The 23976-nt window shown below is 49.8% G+C and overlaps 1 protein-coding gene across 4 annotated transcripts in view; it reads left to right on the forward strand.

Annotated features, from left to right (window-relative positions):
* LOC119527841 overlaps positions 1-18673 on the forward strand; it is a 72670-nt gene extending 53997 nt beyond the window's left edge. For 2 of the 4 annotated variants that reach the window (XR_005215483.1, XM_037828321.1), the window contains 2 exons: positions 11135-11263; positions 18235-18673. Coding sequence is in view for 3 of the 4 variants with exons in the window: in XM_037828321.1 (XP_037684249.1) it covers positions 11135-11191 (57 nt within the window). In the remaining variant the exon portion in view is untranslated. Of the gene's footprint in view, positions 1-11134; positions 11264-14811; positions 14959-18234 lie in introns of those variants that run through there. The other 2 variants (XM_037828322.1, XM_037828320.1) reach the window with 2 other exon arrangements.
* Positions 18674-23976: the final 5303 nt, after the last annotated feature.

A 23976-nucleotide genomic window follows, 5' to 3' on the forward strand; every position in this document is an offset into this window, starting at 1 on the left:
CTCCAGTCTCTCCTCTGTTTTCACGTGACTCTTTCCTCTCTGTCGCAGCATCGTCTCCTCTATCCGGTCCCTGGCTCTTGGGCCCACCCTGATGCAGGGTGAGCTCATCTTGAGATCCAGCTGCAAAGATGCTCTTTCCAAATAATGTGCTTTGCTGGGGATCATGGTTAGGACTTGGGACATATGTTTTGGAGGGACTCTATTTAACCCACGGTATCGCCCTTCAGTATTTGCTTGTGTCTTTATTTGTTAACATATTTATTGTCTGCTTCTACCATTAGCTTGAAGTCCCATGAGGGCAGTGGGCTTGGCTCCTTGTCCGGAGCGTATTCCTAGCTGCTGAGACCATGAAGGTGCTCAGTAAACATGGAATGAAGAACTGAATGAAGAAATGAGTGAATATCTGAGACAGATCAAGGTGAAGCTGCTCCAGGATGGAGCAGGGGTGGAGGACTGGGAGCCCCACTGGCTGGCACCCCCTCATACCCTTCCCTCCCCCACAGTCTTTGAGATCCCCCCCATTGGGGTGTCACAAAGCTCAGTTTGAAAACCACTGGGACTTGGATTATCTCTAAGGCTCTTTCCAGCTCTGACGAGCCATAGCTAACTCCAAAAACGGGGGCACAGCCTAGAAGTGCTGTGGTTTCAGAGATAGGCAAGGCTAGTAAAGGTTCAGTGGTCCCAGAGGAGGTGGCCCTGAAACTGGTCTGGAGACTTAAAAAAAAAAAAAAAAAAAGATGTCCTGAAGAGCCTTCCAGGAGAGAGAAGAGAGGAGAAGCAAGGGCCTCGGCAGGGGGCCTTGTGGGGCTTTCTCAGATGGCCTTGAGCCAGCCCGGTTGAGGGGCTTCAGAGAAGATTAAAAGGATGTGCTTTCCAGGGCGAGCTCTCGGGGGCCTGCGTGCTGAGGCCAGGCCATTAAAGCTGCTCTGCTACAGATGGGGATGGGCACCGAGGCTTCTGAGCAGGGCAATGGGCCCACCAGGGCCTTGCACGTGGGGGGCAGAATGAAAGGGCAGGAGTGGAGGCAGGGAGGCCGGGGAGGAGGCTGGGAGATAAAGAGGCCTGGACCAAAGCAGTGGGGATGGAGTGAGGGGCAGGATTCGGAGGAGAAGGGAACTAAGAATGGGGCAGTTGTGACACTGAACTGAGTATGGTGGGAAAGGAAGAGGGAATCACCCAAGGTGGTGCTGAGGTTTCCTCCCTAACTTACGGCAATGAGGCTCTTGTCCTGGAACTGCTTTGGCTAAGTGTGCCAGGCAGGGATGGTGGGAGAGGGCAGGGAATTCCTGCACCCCCGGGCCAGGAGGCTGTGGCTCTACAGCTCAGCTGCTGCCCACCTGCAGGCTGCCTGGACAAAGACGAGACTTGGGGGCAGCCCTCCAGTTCGGCCCCCTCCCCGCTGGCCCCAGGATTAATGTGCTAAAGGGTACACTGGGGACTTGGCAGGGAGTGGGGATGACCCAGTGGCGCCTCATCCCCACTGCTGAGAACAAGGCACACTGTGGAATGTCCCGGGAGTGCCGGGGGCAGGAGAGCCACCTTGACTCTGAAGGGTGGCATGTGACTGTGCATGTCTGAGAGGTTCTCGTTTTCTAAAGCATGAGGACAAGGGCTTCATTTTCTCAGACCTATGGGTCGTCCACCCTGACTCTTCTCTGACACCCACACTGAGCATTCCACAATTCTCGCAGTTCAGACAGGAAAGCAATTCCCAGGAACAATCTGTTCAAGAGGGAGATAAGAATGTAAGGGCATGTTCTAAAAATCTAGGGGTGGGTTTTAGGGTTTGGGGGTGCATGCCTGGAGAGTGTGTTGAGGCTGCTAGTGATTCTTGACTATCAAGAATGTGTTCTGGACCTTTGGGAAAGTATTCTGGAATTCGAGGACTGATTTCAGTATTGCAGCCTTGGTCCAGAACTCCGGGCTCTGTTTCAGAATTGTCAGGGCTGTTTGAGAAGCCTAGGGTATATTCTGGAATTCTGGAGCGTGGTCCAGCACCCTGGGGGGCTGCTCAAGCTGTGGGCTGGCTCCCCACCAGTCACCTCCTTGGACTTGTCTTATCACCTGTGATCTGCTGGTGTACATGGTTAGGGGGAGGCAGTTGCTGTGGCAACAGCAACCATGAGGTGTGTCAGCTCTGGGAATTTACTCTGAGCCTGTGACATTTTAGCTGGTGGAGATTCACAGTTGGCTCCTGAGAGCTGGATGAGCAGGGATTCCTGCCAGCCCTGTTTTATAGTGCCTCCCTTCCCCCCAACCTCGGATAACCTCCCTTTAGGCCCATAGATCATGCTGCCCAACTCTCCCTTGGGCAAATGAATATTCAAAAGCAGCCAAAAAGCTTATTCAAATCTTATAAACTTCCGCCTGCCTCACCCCATTTAAATGCAACTGCTTCTTCTGTTTTGCCCCATTTATCTGCCAGCAGAGTGAAGGGTAATTCCATGAGCCAAGAATAAGTGCTTTTCCCGAGTTGCTTTGGCAACTCCAGTGGAGTAAGGGAGGGGTAGAGGCTGGCCTCCCCATGCCTATGGGTTGGGCCCCTCGGAATCCTGCAGGGCTAGAGTTTATCTGCTGAAGCTGTGGTGCAGAGAGGGCAAGCCACAGCAGACATGTGGCAGAGCCCGCCCTAAGCCCAGGTCTCTGACTCTCAGGCCCGGGCTCTCCTCCTCCCCAGTCGCTATCTTGACCTGTAGGAACTGCCCCCTTGCTGTCTGTTGGAAGTTATTTTTTTCTTCTAAACGCCTGCTTCTGTCCGCAAAACCACAGACTGTCCTGAGTGAAGACTCCTTATAGATGGGGAAACTGAGGCCCAGAGACATTTCACCAATGATTGGTTAGTGACAGAGCAGGGATTGAACCTCAGGCTCCCAATTCTCAGCCCAGAGCTATTGCCTTGTACTGTTCATTCATTCAATTCAATTCATTCATTCATTCATTCATTCATTCATCCGCTCAGAAAGATCCTAAGTGCCTGCTATGTGCAGGCGCCACCTTGGGCCTGAACATGACAAGAAGCTCCTGTCATCTCACCTGGGCCTCCGGCTTACCATCCGGCTTTTCTTTTTCCCCCCTCACTCATCTCCTCCCACAAGTCAGTTCCTCATCGCCCCAGGCCATCTGAGCTCTCCTGTCTCCTACGACCCTTTGACTCTCAACTGCACAAAAGAGCCCCTATTTCCCGCTGTTTGGTTTTGTTCCAGTTCACTCCTTGAGGGCAGGTCCCACGCTATTTTATTACTATTTATTACAATGACTATTTTTTACTATTATTGCTGTTGATATTACATTTGGACGTGCTGGGATGTACAGACATGCTGCAAGATGTGGAGCTGGACAGCCCCGGGGGCAGGTGTTACCTTTACCAATGAGATGCTGTGTGATCTGGAGCAAATTACTGAACCTCTCTGAACCACAGGGGTGTGTGGTGAGGATTCACAGATGATGCTTTTAAAAACTCTAAAGTGCTGAATAGACAGGGGGGATCATTGCCATTTCAGGATCTGTCTCCCTCTGGGCTACCTGGGCTCATGGTTTTGAATCACTGCTGATAGCTTAAGTCACAGTTGCCCATCCCCTGTCCTATTGCTGACAACCCCCCTCCCCCCAGCACAGGGGTGCAGGCCTTGCTTTAAGGCAATCTCCCGAGAGGGTGCTTGTTAATCAGTCTTTTCTTTTTAACCTCTTCTCTCCAAATAAGATACTTGGAGAGGACAGCAGGATTTTTTTTTTTATTCCCAAGAAGACTCATTTCCTCGATTGGTTGGGAGCAGCTGGGGTCTGGACAGGCCTTTGAGTTTTTTTCCAAGGGGACATGGCTTCCTTAGGGAGAGCCTCCTTTCTGGGAAAACAGGAAAGAACATCTTGGTTGGCTGGACTTGCCCTCTGTGGGCTCCTGGCTTTAATCTAAGTCATGTTTCTCTTTCCCGATCTGTGGCTACAACACTCCCTGGGAGCCAGTGGCAGGAGGTGGACGCCTTGGGCACCTTCCCCCCACTCCCCAGCTGATTGATCTTTGTTTTTCAGGGCTGAGATGTCTTTACCTCATAGTGGTTCAAGGAGGAAAACTGGGCAAGTTCCTTCCTCACCTCAACACAAGTTAAAACCCATGTATGTAGCATGGGGTCGGCCACGAAGCAGGCACCCACATGTACCTGCGGCATGTACAGGCCCAGGTGTCAGCACCCATAGACACTTATTCACCTCGATGGGCACACCCAAGTTCTCGCGCCAGGAGGGCACGCCTGCAAGTGGGAGCATGCACGTTTGCGCCCTTGTGGGCACCCCTCCCAGCAGCCCATGTTTGTGCTCAGCTGCATCGCCCTCTCCCCGCCCAGAGCTACGAGCATGCACTCAGGCCCAGCACACATGCTGGCAGAGAGAGGGGGCTCTCTCATGGGCGTGCACTCATTGTATGCACAGGCTTGTATGCCCACATGCACCTACTGTGTGAAACTGTAGAATCGTACCTGTCCGTGTGCCACAAAGATAATAGGAATGGCTGCGAGTTGCACACCCTGTGAGTTTGGGGTATCGACTCACTGAGTTCTTACAACAACGCTATGGCACACAGTCAACTATATTATTAAACCCCATTTGATGGATGTGGAAACTGAGGCACAGGGAGGTTATTTAACACATTCCCATGGCTAAGAAGTAGGAGAGCTGGGGTTTGAACCCATTATGGTGACTTGGTAATAAAAGTCTCTTCTTGCAGGGTTCTGTCAGGATCAAGCCAGTCCCTACCTTAGCCCTTTCCTCCTCACCTGAGAGTGCACACACCTGCCCCAAGCTGCCACCTTGGGAGCCGCCAGGAGCCCCTGCAGCACTGAACACCTTCCATTGCCTCTTCTTTGCTCGAGTCACGTGTCCCAAAGCCCAGCTGAGTCATGCCAGGCAGAGAGAGGACAACTAAGTCACTCACCCCAGCACCGAGTCTTACCAAATAGTCAGGAGCTCTTAGAGCATCCACCTTCCATTGAGATCACTTCTGAGGACAGGTGCCTTTTCCAGGAAGCCCTCCTGGACTAGTCTGATGGAGTCAGGGGCCCCTTCCTTGAGCACCTACAGTGTGGCTTAGCATCTCCCCTGGCTCCAAATCCTGGCACTCCTGCTTCTCAGCTGTGTGATCTTGGGCAAGTTTCTTAACCTCTCTGAGCCCCAGTTTCCTCACCTGTAAAAAGGGGATAATATCAGTACCTACCTGGGAGTTAACATGAATATTCTGTGAGTTAATACACGGAAAGAACTCAGAACTGTGCTGAGCTACTATCGTTATCTTTATCGTTCTAGTCCTTGCTGGCGTGCTTTTGCCTGGTCACTGGTCAGCCTCTCCGGTGAGGCGGGTGCTCTGGGAGGGCAGGAACCATGACTTATTTTTCCCTCTGCCCTAGGGCCTGGCTCAGTCCCTGGCCCATCGTTGGCACTGCTCGATGTTGATTAAATGTCTGAATAAGGGAGCCCAATTCGTTTCCCAGAGGGACTAGTTCTTGCCTTGAGTGGGATAAACCCCATCGCTCTGTCTTGGGGGTGGGGTGAGGCTGCTGGCCCCATGCCAGGGATGCAAAGTAGGGCAGGCCGCCCCAGGGGGGTTGCCGTGGCAACAGGGAAAGTTCTGATCAGCTGCAGACCCAGGGTTGCTTGGGAAGCATCAGCTGTGTCGCCTGCCTGGAGCAGGGAGCTGGGCTGTTGAAACGGCTTTTCTGAGCCTCAATGATTCATCTGTAAAATGGGGGCTAATCTCCCAGCTCACAATTCAGGTGAGGGTTAAAGGGGTCATGGGTGGGGAAGGCTGTTGAGAGCTGCAGAGGGCTGTGCCAAGCCTGGCTGTTTATGATTATCTTCCCCGCCAGCAGGGAAGCATTGAGAGAGCAAGGACATTGTTTTACTTACTGCTGTACCTTCAGCACCTAATACAGCACCTGGCACTTATTAGGTGCTCAACAAATATTTGTTAAATGAAGAACTAGTCCAAATAAGAAAGTGGGGGCACATCCCCAGGTCCCACCAGGATCCAACATCTAGAATTCTCTCCAGCTGTGATGCAGAGCAGCAGTCTGCATTAGAGACCCCTCGTCGCCATCTCTGACCTACCCCAGACCGCCACCTCCCCTTGACCCCTCTCTCCTGCCCTAACCATGAACTCGGTGAGGGCAGGCAGGGGATTGGGTTCCATCTGGTCTTGTGAAAATTGTCCTAGACCATGATTCTTGGACTTGGCTGATCACAGGCGCTTAGGGTGGGGTGTGTGACACGGTGGTGGTGGATATGAAATATATAAGTTCCTGGGTCCCTTTGAGTCCTACCAGATCAGACTCTGGGTGTGGCCCAGCATTGTGGCTCCCAGGGGATTCTGGGGGATTGGCCAGGTTTGGGGACGTCTGCTCCTGGAGTTGCTCCTGGGGTCTCTCCAGCCAACCCTGGGGCTGGCACTTCTTGTCCACCTGGGGTGACAGGTGTCCTGTGTCACATGGAACTCCTTTGCCATGTGACTTGATGAACTGCTTGGCCTCTCCAACATCAGCTTCCCTGTTAAGAATCATGGCTTCCTCCTGGCCTGCTTCTGAGGGTAGAATATTGCAGCTCTCACCTGTTCATCCTGGACAAGACGCAGCGGTGCTGGGGAGTGAGGGTATTGCACTGGCCAGCCCAAGTCTGCAGCCTGGAACGTCCCCTTCCGGGCTTCTTGGGCAAGTACCTTAACCTTCTTGTGCCTCAGTCTCTTCCTCAGCAAAATGGACATAAGACTAATTTCATGGCCATGTGGGTTAGTGGCGCAGTCTAGAGAGTGGACTTCATAGTCAGGGAGACCTGGTTCAAATCCCAGCTCCAGTGTCTGACAGCTGTGTGACCCCAGGCAACTGACTTTACCTCTCTGAGCTCTATCATCCTGGTCTGAAAAAAAAGAGAGATGAATCCCAGCTTTGTGGAGGGAATTGTGAGGATTCAGTGTCATGGTTCCCAGGAAGCGCATAGTAGGGACTCAAGCTAAAACAAATGCTCTTTTGCAGGAAACAGGGAGGGTGGTGACTCAGGTGTCTACCGCAGAGCTAGAGAGAAGGCCAGGAGCTTTCCCTCTGTATCCAAAGGCCAGAAGCCCGGGCAGCAGAGGGGAGAGGTGTTTGTTTGAACAGCCAGAGGAGCTGAGAGGCCCCTGGCGTCTGTCCATTAGCTGGTTCCTGCTGAGTCGGAGCAAGTTGGAGGCCAAGGAAGTGATGAGCCGTCGCAGCTGTGGTACTTTCTCTGCTGAAACGCAGTTTCCAACTCGTTATCTTAATGTGTCCTCGCAATAACCCTGGTAATTGTTAGCTAGGGGAGCAGGCTCCCTGTTTCAGATGGGGGCCATGAGCAAACAGAGGGGTCAGCTGGCTTGGCCAAGGGCACAGAGCACAGCAGCAGCCAGAGCAGGGCAAGGTGGAAGGTGATTGTGTTTCTAAAGGATGGTGACAAGCCCTAGGCTCCTGATTTCTGTCTGTCTAGCTTAAATCCTGCTTGCTGCAGTTTCATTCTCTTTGTCCTGATTGTTTAGTGAGGGGCTATAGAGCTGAGACTCTGGAGCTAGATGCCTGGCTTCAAATTCTGGCTCTGCCACTCCCTAGCTGTGTGCCTGGAGAAGTCATGCAACCCCTCCAAGCCCAGGTGTCGTCATCTGTCAAGCGGGACTCATAATGACACCAATTCCACGGGGCTGTTTCGGAGAGCAGCTCAGTCAGTGGGTGGAGAGCATGTGCCTGGCACGTGGTGAGGGCCTGCCTTAGTTTGCCACGGCTGCTGTAACAAAGTACCACAGAAAACAACAGAAAGTTCTTAAACAACAGAAGGTTATTGTCTGGAGGCTGAAAGTCTGAATCAAGGTTCACTGGGGCCATGTTTCCTCATAAAGGGGGAGAACCCATTCCACGCCTCTCTCCTGGCTTCCGGGGGGTGGCTGGCAGTCATGGCGGCCCATGGTTTCCACTCCTTGTAACGGCATCAGTTGTGTTGGACTGTAGTTCACCCTAATCCAGTTTGGCCTCATCATCAAAGATCCTATTTATAACCAAGTTCACAGTCACAGGACTGGGGTTGGGACTCGAACCTGTCTTTCTGGGGGACACGGTTCAGGCCCTAACAGTAGCATACAACTGTCTGCCGGTTTATGTTTAACTGTGTCCCTCAAACCACATCACCTCTTTGAACCTCAGTTTTTTCATCTGCCAAATGGAAATGCTGTCCACCGAGCATTTGTTCTGTGCCAGGCACCTGCAAGTCAGGATTTCATGGAATACTTAGAGCAACCAGTGAGGTCGGCCCTTCCAGTGCTGTTCTCCAGATGAGGAAACTAAGATTCAGAGAGGGTAACTGATGTGTCTGGAGTTACTTACTAGTGACCAGGAGAGTCCAGCTCAAACTCAGACTTGAGGTTCCAGAGTCAGTGGCTTCTAGAATGTGCCTCCCTCCAGAGAATTCTTCAGGGCCGAGGTACCCACCTGGGGCTTTGGGGTCTGGAGACTGGTTCTTCTCTGGATGCCGGAGCTGCAGCTTCCAGGCTCGAGTTGACCCCCACCCCTGCCCTGCCCCGGCACTGGGCTCTGGCCACCCCAGACCTCTCCAGTTCCTGGGGGCTCTGGGGGAGGCGGGCAGCCCCAGGCTGTGGCAGGAAGGCCCTTCGCTGGCGCTGGAGTCCCAGTGCTGGTAATGACCCTGTTTTCATATGGAGGCAGCTTATGGTCTCTCCCCACGCTTGACTCTGCTCCCCAAGCTCCCACTCTGGAAGGAAGCAGCAGCAGGTTATATAATCAGGAGTGGGTTATGTAAGGATGGAGCAGGCCCTGGTGAGGTAGGGGGAGCAGAGCTGCCCCCCAGGTCCCTGATTCCGGCCCACAGCAGAAGCCCCCAGAACAGGGCCAGGCTCTTAGTCTCAGGTTGCGCAGCCTCCCGCCCTGGGGTTGAGCCCCAAGTTTGGGGCAGGAGCGGGCAGGATGAGGCAGCGGGGTGGGGTGAGAAGAGCTCTGGCTGAGGGTCCTGGCTTGGGTCCTGGCTCTCCACTAGTAGGACAAATCTCTTTCCTTCCCCGGGTTTCAGTTTCTTTTCTGGAAAACTGAGGAGGGGTGGCCTGGTAATCTTGAGGGACCCTCCCATTTTCAGGGGTGCTCTTTTTCTTACTTGGAGAAGGAGGTCCAGAATTTCTGGCTTTTACTGTGTTGCCAGCTTGCTTGAGCAGGTCTCTGTCTGAATTTGCCCACCGATCAAACTGGGAAAATAAGCTCCACCGGCAGCTTCACTGGTGCCCAATGTGCCTGGACTTTGGGGGTACTGGAGGGGGGACAAGGGAGTAAGGCCAGTACATCTCAGCCCTGTCCCTCCTTTGCTCCCTGACCGAGTCCTGGAAGAGACCAGCCACACCACTCAATCCTAACAAAACCCACGAAGGCAGCTCCCATTTTCTAGTCACTCGCCATGGAGCAGGCTCTGGGCCCAGCCTCTGCACGGGCATCCCCTCGTTTAATTCTCCTTTAGGAAGGAGGGACTCTCACTCTCCCCATTTTACAGATGGGCAGCTGAGGCTCAGGCCAAGGGACCCATCGACACCCACACAGCCAGTTAGTGGCCAAGCCAGGGTTTGATTCCAGGCTTGTCAGCTTCCAGAATCTGAAGAGAACTGGCCCGATTCTCTCTGGAGACCAGAGAACTGGGTCTGGCCAGATGGCGTCAACAGCCCTGTTCCGGGGTCTAGGCTCTGTGGAATGTCCTGCCCCCTCACTGCCACCCCCGGGCCTCTCTGCACCCCTCCCCCCACCCCGCTGCCTTTGTGCCACCACCCACAGCGGCCACGATGGCATCTGGGAGGTGGGCAGCACAGCCTGCAGGCTGCGTGGGCAGCTGGCACTGAGGGTGCTTGGGCCTTCGTATTTTTAAACCACGGCTCTGGCTAACCCTGCAGTCGGCTTAGATGGAACCGAGGGGCTTTCATCCGGGTCTCACTGACCCTGAGTCGGGGGGCTGGAGGCACGACTGGCAGCAAGAGGCTGCCTGCCACTGCCTGGGGCCACACAGGGAGATGCTCGGGCTGGGGCTGGGGCCTGGGAACCCAAGACCACCCAGGAGGGGAAAACCCAGGAGGACCCAGAGAGTGGGAGAGGCAGGAGGAAGGTCGAACGGGAGGCAGATGAGCTGCGGATGTAGCGGGGAGGGCCCTTAGAAAGCTTTGAGTTCGAGTCACTCACTTTATTTTATTAAATTTTTATTGTGGTAACATACACACAATACAAAAGTTCCCATTTTGGCCACTTCCATGTGTACAATTCAGTGACATTAAGTCCATTCACACTATTGTGCTACCATCACTAACATGTTTTACCAAAACTCTGTTATCATCCCAAACAGAAACTCTGAACTCATAAAACAATAACTTCCCATTCCTTCCCACCCCATGGACCTGCTCGCTTTTAGAGGGGGAAGCCGGGGACCCCAAAAGGAAAATGTCCAGATCCCACCGGGAGTTAATGGAGGAGCCAGGACTCAAACACAGGGTTCCTGACATTCAAGAAAGAGCAGCTTTTGACCAGATTTTCATCTTGGACCCCATGGGGGGCTCTGCTCCTGGGTGGGGGAGCCTCTCTGCCCGTAGCAAGGCAGGGGAGAAGGAGGGCAAGGAGTAGAAGCACCCCAGCCCCCACCCACTGAACATCACCCTGTGGAAGGAGATGGGGAGGGGCTCACAGTCAAGGCCGGGAGCCTGTGGAGGGGAAGTAGGAACTTGAGAATGTGGAGGGGAATTTGCTAAACCCACTGAGCCTCTCTGAGGCTGCCCTCGCCCCTCCCTCCTGACCCTCTGTGCATCTGCCAATTCCCTGCCCCCTAATCCTTGGAATAAGGGGGGGTCCATCAGCCAGTTGCCCAGAGTGTGAAAATGGGGCCGGGGGCCCACTCTGGGGAGAAATATGAGAAGCGGAGGGTGGGGGAGCGAGAAGACCCGGTCTCACTGCAAGCTGGGCTGCTCTCAAACACCCAGCACCTCTCTGGGCTTCAGTTTCTTCATTCGCTATGTGAAGATGGTCATAATTAGCACCTACCAAGTACTGATTTTCTGCCAGGCACTGGACCAGTCATTTTTATGTTATTGTATTCAACCTTGCAATGATCCATTTTTCAGATGACGAAACTGAGCCTTGAGAAGTTAAGTGATGTGTGCAAAGTCACTCACTGGTAAGAGGGTCTGTCTTCAGCTGCTTACCCAGATCCAGTGCCTCCACCCAGGGGTGTCTGGTTGCTCAAATGAAAGGTGAGTATTGAGAGGAAGGGCTGTGGAGAGGAAGGTGGGAGAGCTGCATCTCTGGGGTTTCATCAGCCCTCCTCTACTGCCTGCCCACAGAGATGGGAGGCCCAGACCCATCTCAGCCCCTCTCCAGACTCTTTCTTACCCACCACTGCCTAATCCATCCTCCACACTACCTCTGCCAGTGCTGGCCTTCAAAAACACAAACCTGACCATCTTGCTACCTGACACGAAAGCCTTCCAAAGAGCCCCACGGCCATTAGGGAGAGTCCAAGCTGCAGAGCTCGGCATTCAAGGCCCTGTGTGATCACCTCTTCCCCACCTCTCCAGGGGCCTCTTCTCTGGCCACACCGTTCCCTGGACAGGCCATCTTCCCCTCTGTCGTGCTTCAGCTTGGGCAGTTCCCGCTGTCATTTCCACTGTATCCTCAAACTTCTATTCATCTTCTCAAACCAGCTTAAAAGTCACTTCCAAATCCGTGAAGCCTTCTGGGCCCGCTCCCGGTGGAAATTCCCTCCCTCCTGGTGCCCCCATCACCTTGTTTTTTAGTTACTTGTTTATATGGCAGTGTCCCCCACCTGCCTGGGACCACCTTGAGGGGCCCTGGAGGATGAGAACTCTGAGAGGGTCCCCAGTGCCCCCAGCCCCAAGGCCAGACACAAAGCAGACAATCAGTGAACATTTGTTGCTGAAAAATGAATCAAGGGAGTGGGCTAGGAAGCTGCAGAGTAAAGTAGATCAGAAAAAGTTCTCTCTGAAGATGCTCTGCATGGGGTCAGGGGCCTAGGCTTGGGTTCTGGAAGGGCTCCGTCTACATCCCTTCTCATGAAGGGTGTTATGGGTTGAGAATTAATGTTCCACAGTTGATAGACCTGGGATTGAGCTATGTGATCTTGGGTAAGTCACTTAACCTCTCTGAGCCTCTGCTTCCTCATTTGTGAAATGGGCTAACTATATGGCTGGCGTAAGGGTTCAGTAGGATAGGATATTTAAAGATTCTAGAACTATAAGGTAGGTGCTCAGTAAATGATTCTTTTTTCTTTCTGATATTACTGTCATCTCATCATCACCATCATTTCCATCCCCATGATCATCATCATTATCATCACCAGCACACTTTCATCACCACTTCACTCTCACCATCATCATAACCATCATCATCATCTTCACCATCCCATCCCCGTCATCACCACCATCACCTTTATCACCATAATTGTGAAAACATCATTGACACCATCATCACCATCATTCCTTGGGTTTCTCTTCTTTTCCAGATACTTGTTCATTTCTTGGAGATTCTAAATGTATGAGGTGCCAGCCATGTGCCAGGAATTAGACTAAGTTCTTTCCTTTCATTGTTTCATTTCATTCTAACCCCTCAGTGAAAGATACAAATAAAAATCCCCTCTCCTCCATGGAGGATCTTATATCCACTTTATGGGTTGCTGTAATAACCCCCTTTTACAGATGAATAAGCAGAGGCTCAGATTGGTGAATTCACTTGCTAAGATCATATCACAGCTAGTAAGTGGTGGAGCCTGACTCAACCCCTGGTCAGCGCTCCGCTTGGTGCTCCTGAGTCCATTTGCCCTTAGGTTTCTCCTAATTTGCTCTCTGCAGCTGGTGCTCCCTGGGAAGGGGCAGGATGAGTACCCGGCTCTTTTGTGAGTCCCCTGGGCCCAGCATAGAAACAATGGCATTTCCACTGAGTGTTTTACTCAAAATCCAGGGACACCAAATGAGACATAAACAAAGATGCCAGGAAGCTGGACTGAAGACGGACAAGCTCAGAAGTCAAGACTTGTGCCCTCACCATCTTGATCACTTGACACATAGGGCCTGAGAGTCTAGTCCAAAGAAACCCCAGCCCCACCCCCAGCACATCTCCAGTCCCCTTCTCAGCCTTGTCTTCCTTCCTTCTGGAGGGATGTCACTGGTATCTCTGAAGTTGGAATGAACATTCCTATGTCGGCTTTTGGAAGTGGCGGGGATGATCTGGTAAGGCTCAAAGGAGAGACCATTCATTCATTCTTCAAATCCATATTGAGCAGCTACTGTGTGCCACAATCGTGAGGACTTAGAGATAACTCAAACACAGCCCCTGGCTTCAAGAAGTCCTGGTTTTTATCTCTAGGAGTGGCTGAGACCCTTCCCACTGCTCTGTTATTTGTTCTGGGAATGGCCGAGGGCAGGGACCCATGTTTTATCCCACAGAACTGGACACAGAAGAGCTTTCAGAGAAGGTTTGTTGAAAGGGACTTAACTAAACCAAATGAAAATAAACCTCATCAAGTAGCGCTTTCTGATTTAAAGCTGGACCTAGAGAACCTCAGCTCCAACCCCCTCCCCATGGTTCCACTCAACCCCTCTGTGTGCACCCACTTAACCCCTCTGTGTGCACCCCCTTGCCCCAGAGCTCCTCTTGCTTTCTTCCCATCTACACCTCACTCTCCTGGGAGCAATTTGTTGAGCCTCTACCGTGTGCCAAGCTCTTGTTGAGCAGACACTGCTGTGTCCTTGCAGAGCTTTACAAGTCTAGTGGAAAAAGGCAGAAAGTTAAACTGGCAATAATGAGAAAGAATAAACCAATTAAAAAGTTTAGAACTTTTTAGAGAAAAGCAGTGGGTGGTATGTGGCAGGGGAAGGGGGATGGTCTGTCCCTATGAACATTCTGGAGAGTGAAATAAAATATAAAAATGGGGCTATAGTTTTTTTAAACTTATTTTGAGGTAATTATAGATTTACAGCATGTTGCAAAGATAATACAGAGATATCTTGAGTACTCTTCACTCAATTTCCCCCCAGTAGTTACATTTTGCATAACCATAATACAATATCAAAACCAGGAACTTGACACTGGCACAATGCAGGTATATAGTTCTCTGCCATTTTATCATGTGTTGAGTCATATAGGCACCACCGCAATACATAACTACTCCATCACCATAAAGATCTCCCTCATGCTACCCCTTTATAGTCTGTTGTGGTCACCCTACAAAGGCAAATGAGCTTCCAAACCCAAAGTTTGGTTTGGATGTCAAGACTGAGGATGCCACACACATGGCTAAGAAAATATTAAAGGTTTATTATTCACATAATAAGGCTCTCTCTAGAGAGAAGAGTGGCTCCCAAGCAGGTCCTAAAATGGCTGGATAGAACAAGGAAAGGAGGCTGGCTTGGGGTTTTTATCTAGATTGACCTCAACGTTTGAGGTGAGGGTCACTGTTGTGCAGGGTCAGGGCTTGCATGGTTTAAACTTCCTGCTGCTGCCAAAGAAGGGAGATCATGGGCTTTCCTATCAGTTTGCCCAGATGTAGGGCAGAAAGGGAAGGAGGAGTAGTGGGCTTGAATGCTGCCATCTGTTAAACATCGAAAATGGAATCAGACTCTTTATTACAGAGTCACTCACACCCTCTGCTCCCCCACCATCCTCAGCCCTTGGCAACCACTAATCTGTTCTCAGTCTCTATAAATTTGTAATTTTGAGAATGTTATATAACTGAAATCATACAGTATGTGGTCTTCTGAGATTGTTTTTATTTTTCTCCTCTCAGCATAATGACCTTGAGTCCATTCAAATTGTTGCATGAATCAGTAGAAGTTCCTTTTTCACTGATGAGTAGTATTCCATGGTATGGATGTACCACAGCTTGTCTAACTATTCACCTATTGAAAGACTATTTGATTGTTCCTGGATTTAGGCTAATACAAATAAAGCTGCTGTGATACTTTATCTGACATTAATATAGCCATTCCTGTTATCTTTTGATTGTTTGCACGATATATCTTTTTCTGCTCTTTTCTGTTAACCTACTTACATTTGATGTGGATTTCTGGGAGACAGTATATAGTTGGGTCATGATTTTTTATTCATTCTGCCAATCTCTTAACTGATGTATTTAGACCATTTCTATTTAATGTAATTTTTTTATATGTTAGGGCTTAAAACTGTCATTTTGTTTTTTTCTTTCTGTTCCATTTTTCATTTCTGTTTCTTTTTCTTGCCTTCCTGTGTGTTACTTGAGCATTCTTTACAATTTCATTTTGATGTATCTATATGTTTTTGATTGCATCTGTTTGTATAGATCTTTTAGTGGTTGTTCTAGGTATTACAATGTATATACAGAACATATCAAATCTACTGGCTTTGACATTTTACCAGTTTGAGTGAAATGTAGAAAACTTACCTCCTTTTAAGTCCTTTATCCTCCTTAGTTTATAATATAATTGTCTTAAATATATTGTCTACACATATTGAGAACCACATCAGAAATGTAAATTTTTTTTGCTTCCAATATCAAATATAATTTAGAGAATCCAAGAGGAATGGGAAATACTCATATTTTTGCTCTTTTTGTTGTTCTTTCTTTCTTCCTGCTGTTCCAGTTTCCTTCATTTCCTTATTATTTCAAGAACTTCCTTTAGCTTTTCTTTTAGGGTAGGTCTGCTGGGGACAAATGCTCTTAGTTTTCCTTTGTCTGAGGATGTCTTGATTTCCCATTGATTCCTTAAAGCTAATTTCACCAGGTTAAGAATTCAGGGTTAAAAGGTACTTTCTTTCAGCATTTGAAAAACGTTGTGGCACTTTCTTCTGATCTCCATGGCTTCTGACAAGAAATCCACTATCATCCAAGTTGAAGGGGTCATTTCTCTCTCACTGCTTTCAATATTTTTTCATTGTCTTTAATTTTCTGAAGTTTGATTGTGATGTGTTTTAGAATGGATTTCTCTGGGTTTATCCTGTTTGAATTTCATTCAGCTTCTTGAAGCTATACCTATAGACACAAACCTTTGTGTTTTTGCCAAACGTGCTGGTTTGAATCTGTTATGTATCCGATAAAAAGGCTATGTTCTTTTGATCCAATTTTGTGGGTGGAGCCTTCCATTAGGTTGTTTCCATGGAGATGTGACCCACACAATTGAGGGCAGGACCTTTGATTAAATTATTTCCATGGAGATGTGACCTCACCCATTCAAGGTGGGTCTTAATTAGTTTACTGCAGTCCTTAAGAGAGCCAACACACACAGAGATGCTTAGAGATGCAGACAGAAAGATGTTTGGAGATGCTAAGCTAAGAGATGATGCCCAGAGTATGCCCCAGAGAAGCTAAGAGAGGACCCACAGACAATTAAAGAGGAAGCCCCTGGAATCAGAAGCTGAAAGCAATGCAACCCGGGAGCAGAGACCAGCAGACGCCAGCCACGTGCCTTCCCAGCTGACAGGTTTTGGATGTCATCAGCCTTTCTTCAGTGAAGGTATCCTCTTGTTGATGACTTAGTTTGGATACTTTATGGCCTTAGAACTGTAAATTTGTAACCTAATAAATTCCCTTTATAAAAGCCAATACTTTCTGGTATTTTGCATTCCAGTGGCTTTAGCAAACTGAACACCAATTTTGGGAAATTTTCAGCCATTATGTCTTTGAATACTTTTTCAGTCCCACATTCCTTCTTTCCTTCTAGGACTTTGATGATATGCATGTTAGATCTTTAGTTATAGTCTCACAGGCCCCTGAAGCTCTGTTCATCTTTTCCGCTGACTTTATGTTCTCTCTATTCAGATTGGGCACTTTCTAGTGTCTGTCTTCAGGTTCATGGATTCTTTCCTCTGTGTTTTCCATTTCTCTGTTGAGCCCATTAAGTGTCTATTTTTAAAAAAAATTGGTTATTGTATTTTTTCAGTTCTAAAATTTCCCTTTGGTTTTTCTTTATATCATCTATTTGTTTTCTGAGACTTTGTATTTTTTTCATTTGTTTCAAGTGTGTTAGTAATTGCTTTGAAACATTTATGATGGGTGCTTTAAAATCTTTGTCAGATAATTCCAACAACTATGTCTTCTCAGTGTTGGCATCTGTTGATGGTGTCTTCTCATCCAAGTTGAGATTTTCCCGGTTTTTGGAATGATGAGTGATTTTCAATTGTATCCTGCACATTTTGGGTATTACGAGATTCTGGATCTTACTAAATCTTCTGACACTGTGACAGTTGGGGAAGGAGAGAGCCACCTCATCAGTGTCAGGTGGTGGTAAAAGTCCAGGTTCCCCACGTACCCTCCTTTGGCACCCCAGAGGGAAAGGGGTGGCTTATTGCTGGGTGGAAGTGGGATTTCGGGCCCCCCACTACATCTCTGCTGACACCAGGAAGGGGAGGGATGCCTCTTTACTGTTCCCAACCCAGCCTCTGCTGATACTGCAGTGGAGATGTCCTCATTACTGGTAAACTGGTGCAAGTTTTGGCTTCCTTTCCTTTCCAGTGGGGAAGGTAGAGGTGCCCCATTACTACTGGGAGGGGGTGGAAATCCAGGATCCCCTCATGGCCTTCACTGACACCATGGGGGATAGTTCTGTTACCACCTGGCAGGCATGAGAGTCCTGGCTTCCCACTGGGGCTTCTCTGACATTACTTGGGTGGGCTGAGGAGGGGACGGGACAGAGGGGTTCCCCACTCAGTCTTTGTTGATGGGGGTGTGTGTGGTATTTTTCCATGGTATTTGACTGGAGCAGAGTGGTTGTCTAGGAGCTCTCTCTCTGCCAGTTTACTTCTTTCCTGGTCTTTTGGCCAGTGAAACTGAGCTTTTCTTGAATGTTTTCTTTGTCTGCCCTGATGGCATTTCCAGCACCCAGTTAGGGATATACGATGATAAAAGAAAACTTAAGGAACTCACTGCTGTGTCAGTTCTCAGGTCCCAAGATCTCTAGACAGTTTGCTTCCTCCTTTCCCTGCTTCAGATGCCACATTTTACATACAATGTCCAGGGTTTTTAGCTGTACTTAGTGGGAGGAATAGGGGAGAAGCTTGCCAACTACATCCTGGTTCAAACCAGAAGTCAACTTGGTTCTTTATAGTGTTTTAAAAAATAAATAGATATAAACCAAGAGAAACAAGCGTCAGTTAGAAAGTAAAAAGAGATATATCTGTTGAATATAATTTAACATCCATGGGCTGAAACAGAAAATAAATGTTGGATTCTTTTCAGGGTTTTGATGGGAGAAGCACTTTGGTCAGCACACCTGTGGCATTACAGTTATCACCGTGAGAGAAAAGTGGCCCAGCACACCCAGGACTGGACATGTAATGATGCAGTCACAGGAGGTGCATGGACAAGCCTAATTCAGCCTGGAAGAGGATGCTCTGCGTTACCATCCACGAAGAGCACAGGCGATCCTGAGGAAGGCACCCTTGCTGGGGGTTGGGTTGCAGGGAGGTCAAAGGGGGTAGGAGGATGGAAGGAGGGATAAACATGTAACTCCGAACATGTGAATGTGAGAATGTAGGAGAATGCAGACCTTTTGTTTCTCCTGTTGACCCTGGTCAGTTTCCTGAAGGTAAAAAGTGATGGCTTTGTCATTCTAGCCTCAGTGCCTAAAAGAGTGCTTGGCACATTATAAGGGTTCAATAAATATTTATTGAAAGAATGAATGGATGAATTAATGAGTGCCTGAATGAATGTTTATCTGTGTTGCCTCACTTATTCCACTGATGTTATTGCTGGTGGAGGACACCATGGATGGGGAGAAGTTGGAGACTTGCTTTCCTGAGTGGCCTGTGTGCAAGTTTTCATTCTAGAGAGGTAACCCCATTGACAGGGGTGATCAGGGAGTCAGCAGTTCATCCACCCACCTATCTATCAACTCATCCATCCATCCATTACTCATCCATCCACCTATTTACCCACCTATCAACCCACCCATCCATCTACACATCCATCCATCCATCCAGGATTGGGGCCAGATTGTGCATGGTCATTGAGTACCAAGCTCAGGACTTTACACTGAACGCTATATTTTGTGACAGCTGTCAAGGAGGGGAGGTTAATTTGCATGCTTAGCTCAAATGCATGCACAAGCCGAATGCATGCTGGAAGCTAACTAGGACTTAAGCAGGAAAAGTCTGTAGATCCCGGAGTAAGTGGAGTTTAGGCAATTCAAGAAGAGACCTCTCAGCTCCCTCATGCCAGTTTAAGAGACAGATGGGGACCAGATGGGACACAGCTACTCTCATGAGCAAAACGCCTGGAGTGTGTACTTATTAACCCAGATGATGCCAACTCGAGATTACAGGGCAGCAGAGGAATGATCTGGACAGTCTGTTCTCAAAAGTTCTTGAAGGGGAGAGCACCCAGTCAGGCTCTCTGGCATCACTGTCTGGTTCAAGGCTGGGTCAAAAATACTTTTTGAATGAATAATTAATATGGGAGGGGGTGACTTTTAAGTGCCCCTGTGTTTAAGTAGAAACTACAAGTAGCTTCTCAGGGTCAAAGCCTAGACTGGGCTGTTATTGGGGGGTTTGGTCAGGACTCTTGGAGAAACCACCACCTCTCACCTTATCTTTGTCTCTTCTTCCCCTCTCCCCACAGGCCATACTTGATTTGTTTCTGTGCTCATGGTGTCCAAAATATCGTAGATGCTCAATAATGTTTGTAGAATGAATGAGTGGATGAATATACACATTTAGTCAAATAATTATTGAGTGCCTACCATGTGCCTGACATTGTTCTAGGAGTTGAGCTCCATCCTTGTGGGCCTTACAGTTTAGTGCTCAAAATGTTTAAAAACACAAAAGTAAGTCGTACATCTTCTAGTGCATACGCTGCTGCTGTTGTTTCCTGAGGGTCTCTGCCAAGTGGTACTAGCCAGTGCCAATGGGCGATATTGTCTTGGAGCCAAGGCTCTGAATTTGGTTCTTGGAAAAAAGGGTGAAGAGACAGCAATACCTGTTGAAGAGCCAAGATTGGTGAAAAATCTTACGTGCTGTTTATTAAACACTTGCTATATACCAAGGCACATATCTTCCATCTCTACAAGTTATATATACATTCCATATATATTTCATCGCTCCACACCAGAAGACCCCCAAGAGCTTATGGGTCTCAGCTGAGCTCATACAGGCAGAGAGTGGCAGAGTCAGGATTTGAATCTGGGTCTGTTTGGCTCCAAAGCTAGTGTAGAGCCAAAGCGAGTAGAGCCACTTGGCTCTACTTCCAGGGAGGGTGGAAGGGATGGTGGGAGGGGTCTGTGGGAGTTGGGGTCTGGTTTTCAGGAGGCCCTAAAGAACTGGCCTGGATGCCATCTTTACCCTCACGCCCTCTTGACCTTGAATGTGGCGTTGTCGTTGGTAAGTTGGCATAGACCCGCCAACCCAGGCTCCCCGCCAAGCGAGCCATTCTGCAATGCAAATCATGTCTGCACACATCCAGCATGGATCCTGTACGTTTGTACAAACCACTGAATAAAAATTACATATAGCTGCAATTTCTAAACACCACCCTGCCACTCATAGCTGCGGGGGGAGGTGCTGAGTGCTGGGGGAACGCCGTCAACAGCTCTCGGGCCCGCAGGGCGCGCTGCTGTTCCAACGGGGAGCAGTCACTCAGTGCCGAAGCTCCCTCCACCGCTGCGGTGGCAGATGGGAGAACCCTGTTCCGTAGTGCCTGGAGGGTTGACCCAATCTTGGCTATTTTTTCCATACATGCTTTGACTCCTTCCCACATCTTCACATCAACCCTGGGAAGTAGGTACTTTGTCATTTCCATTTTATGTAGGTGGAAACAGGCTCAGAGAGGGGAAGCAACTGACTCCAGGTCACACAGGTAGTAATTGATGGAAACAGATAACAAACCCAACTCTGATTTAAATATTTGGTTCTTAACCGTGATGCTGTCCTATCCCAGACTTGCCTCTTTCCTGAGACCCATCAAGGGACATTTATTGGTGTGAGCAAATGGCAGTAGTGAACTCAGAGGGGATCTGTGAGGACAAACTCAGGGGCCAACTCACTGTGTGTGCATATGTCCGTTTGTGTGTTCACACGTGTGTCTCTTGCATATGGCCACATGTTCAAAGTCATGCTGTGTAGGTTTTGCATGTTTGCATCCTCCTCTGTGAATTTGCAAGTGTGTGACTGGGTGCCTTTCCATTCTTGTGTGTCCACCAGCTTTGGCTTATGTGTGTGTGTATTTGTGCTAATGTAGGATAAGTGTATATCTGATTTTTATTGGGCACTTACTATGTTCCAGGCATAATTCTAAGTGCTTCACAGATATCAACTAATTTCATTCTCATGACAATCCTATGAGAGGTCCTCAAGTCACAGATGAGGAACCTGAGGCTCAGGGAGGGTGCTTGTGCTGCCCCAGCGTCCCTTCTTGTGATTACAGAAGGTATTTTCTTTTTTTACGTCACTGTTATTACCTAGTGACTCAGTCCTGCCTGATGAGCACCAGGTCTGGGACTTCTGCTGACACCACTAGGAAAAAAGCTCATCTTTCTACTGGATATAGGCTGTAAGCCTGGAGCTTCTGGTGGCCAGAAGGGAGAGGGTGCCACCCCAGGGAGAAAGTTTGCCTGAGAATAAAACAAAGATGAGAAAGTGTGGAGGACATTTTGGAGTGCTTGTTCATGTCTGAAGTTACTTTTCAATTTTGTGAATAAATTTCATTTGTGCTTAAGCTACTTTGAGTTCAGCCCCTTGCACTTGCCCGTAAAAGACTCTGCCAAGTGCATAATCTGATCCAACATTTTTCACAGTGGTGACCACAGGTGAGTCCAAGGCCAGATGGCCTTGGGGCAGTGTTGGAATTCCTGGTTCCCATGTGGTTCCTCTTCTTGGCTGTCCGGTCCCAGCTGGGCAATTCCAGGCCTCACACCCCAGGCCTCAGTAGTCAGTTCTCTTAGGTGGGCACCTGAAGGCTGACCCTGGGCCTCAAAGGTGTCTTTGCATTTCTTTGCCAGCATCACCATTGGCCTGGGAGGGGTGGCCAAGCTTCCTCCCAAAGACCAAGCTCCACATGGTTCAGTCTCATCATGGACTGGGATACTTTAGCCTTTTGGGGACTTTATGATGGGTCTCCTTGGCCTTTTGAATGTCAAACACACCTATCCTCTGCCAGGCCCCCTCTGTGGCTGGCTCTGGGCTCTGTCAGTTGAGGGGCCAGGCCCTGGGCACTAGGCCTGGAGATGGGCTGAGGTCGGAGGCCAAGTGTCCTCGTGGGCAGCAGTTGTGCTTATCTCCATCCTTCCTTATTCAAAGTGTGGGCAGGTGTGGGGCAGGGCTGGAGGCTGTTTTCTGCCTTAGCTTCCTCAGGACCTGGGACTCCTGTTTCTGGCTTCTTTCCCAGCCCAACAGGCTCTCTGCTTTCATTTCCCCTGGTTTTCTCCTCCCTCTCCCCAAACTCTTCCCCCCACAGTCTCCCCATATTTCTCCATCTCAAGTTCTCGCTTTCTCCCCATCTCCCCAACTCCACCAGATTCTTTCAGTCTCCCGATCTCCCTCGCTTCTCCAAAACTCCTGGCTTCCTTTAACCTCCCCCATCTGAAGCCTCCCTGTCTCTCCCAGTGTCTCCAGCTCTCTCTGACCCACCCCAAAGTCTCCACGACCCCTCCTCTTTTCCTTCTTCCCAGGGTCTCTTGATGCTCCATCCTCTCTGAATCCCTCTTCATTCCCTTCCACAGCCCTCCTCAGTCAGCGGCTCCACACCTGTCTCCCCCTCTGCCCTCTCTCTCCTCCAGGTGGCCCACTGCCAGTCGGGTACCAGCAGGGTTGCCATGGGAACCACTGAGCAGCTTAGGAAGCTGCCATAGATCTAATCACCCGCAGTGAGGTTTCAAGGAACAGCCCGTGCTGACAGCCCATTAGGCTGATGTTGGGGGAGGGAGGGTGTGGGAGCGGGAGCGGGAGCAGGGAAGACATTAGTCAAGGCAGGGCTGGGCCTCGGAGCCACCTGGGGCAGGGGGCCAGATCTGCCAGCCCACACAGGCTCCTGCCTCCCTGGCACTCTCAGACCCTCAAGGATTTTCCTGAAGGGCCCACTGATGCTTCATTTATTCTCTCCTTGCTCCCCCATCACTCAAGTTCATTCATTCATTCATTCATTCATTCACCACCCCCCACTGCTAGGGTGTATGCTCCTGAGGCCTTTCCAGCGCAGTGGGAGAGACAGAGCCTTCCCCATGGATCTGCTGGAGGGCATCCAGGGACCTCGGGAGACCCCGGGAGGGCAAACAGGAGTATGTCAGCCAAGCAAAGAGGAGGGCCCTCCTTGACTGCAAGTTCTGTCTCTGAGGGTGGCCATGGAACCTGTTTTTGAGGATGCCCTGCAGGTGGGGCCTGAGGAGCCTCTCCGGCTGCCCTTTCTATGGGGGGTGTGGGCGGGGGTGGGGCGGCCCCTTCAGAGCAGACCCCTCTTACAACTCTGCCAAGGTATGGGCTGGGGCAACCCCACACCTAGACAAGCAGCTCAAAGTTCACAGCACCCAAGGCCCCTGGGATGGGTGGCCTGTGTTTCAGGAGGGTAGGAGAGGGAGATTATTTGGGGGGTTGTTCCCACCTACTAACTCCCCTTGCCCTCCACACTTTAGCCATGCAGCCAGCAGGGTTGAGTCAGGGATTTGTGGCCGGATGGGCCTGCCAGCTTCGTTGGGTCTTAGATGGCTCCCCTAGGTACCAGGCATTTGGTTTCTCTCACGGAGGCCAGAGACTATGTTTGCACATAATTTGCATAAATTTGCATGCCCAGCCAAACATGCAGAAAACACATTTTTCTCGCCAGGGTGCTTGCAGCTGGATTAGAGTCCAGGTGTGCAAAGCTATCAAATCCTTCCCTCCTTCGGCCCTTGGTGCTCCCCTAGGGCATCCTTTCCTGCATTCTGCTGTGTCCCTGGCCCTCACTGTGGAGCTGAGGCCCCTTAATCAGGAAGCCCAGATTCTCCCTGTCCTTAAG

This window comes from Choloepus didactylus, chromosome 2 (genome assembly GCF_015220235.1).
Source record: "Choloepus didactylus isolate mChoDid1 chromosome 2, mChoDid1.pri, whole genome shotgun sequence".
In the NCBI taxonomy this organism is placed as follows: Eukaryota; Metazoa; Chordata; class Mammalia; order Pilosa; family Megalonychidae; genus Choloepus; species Choloepus didactylus.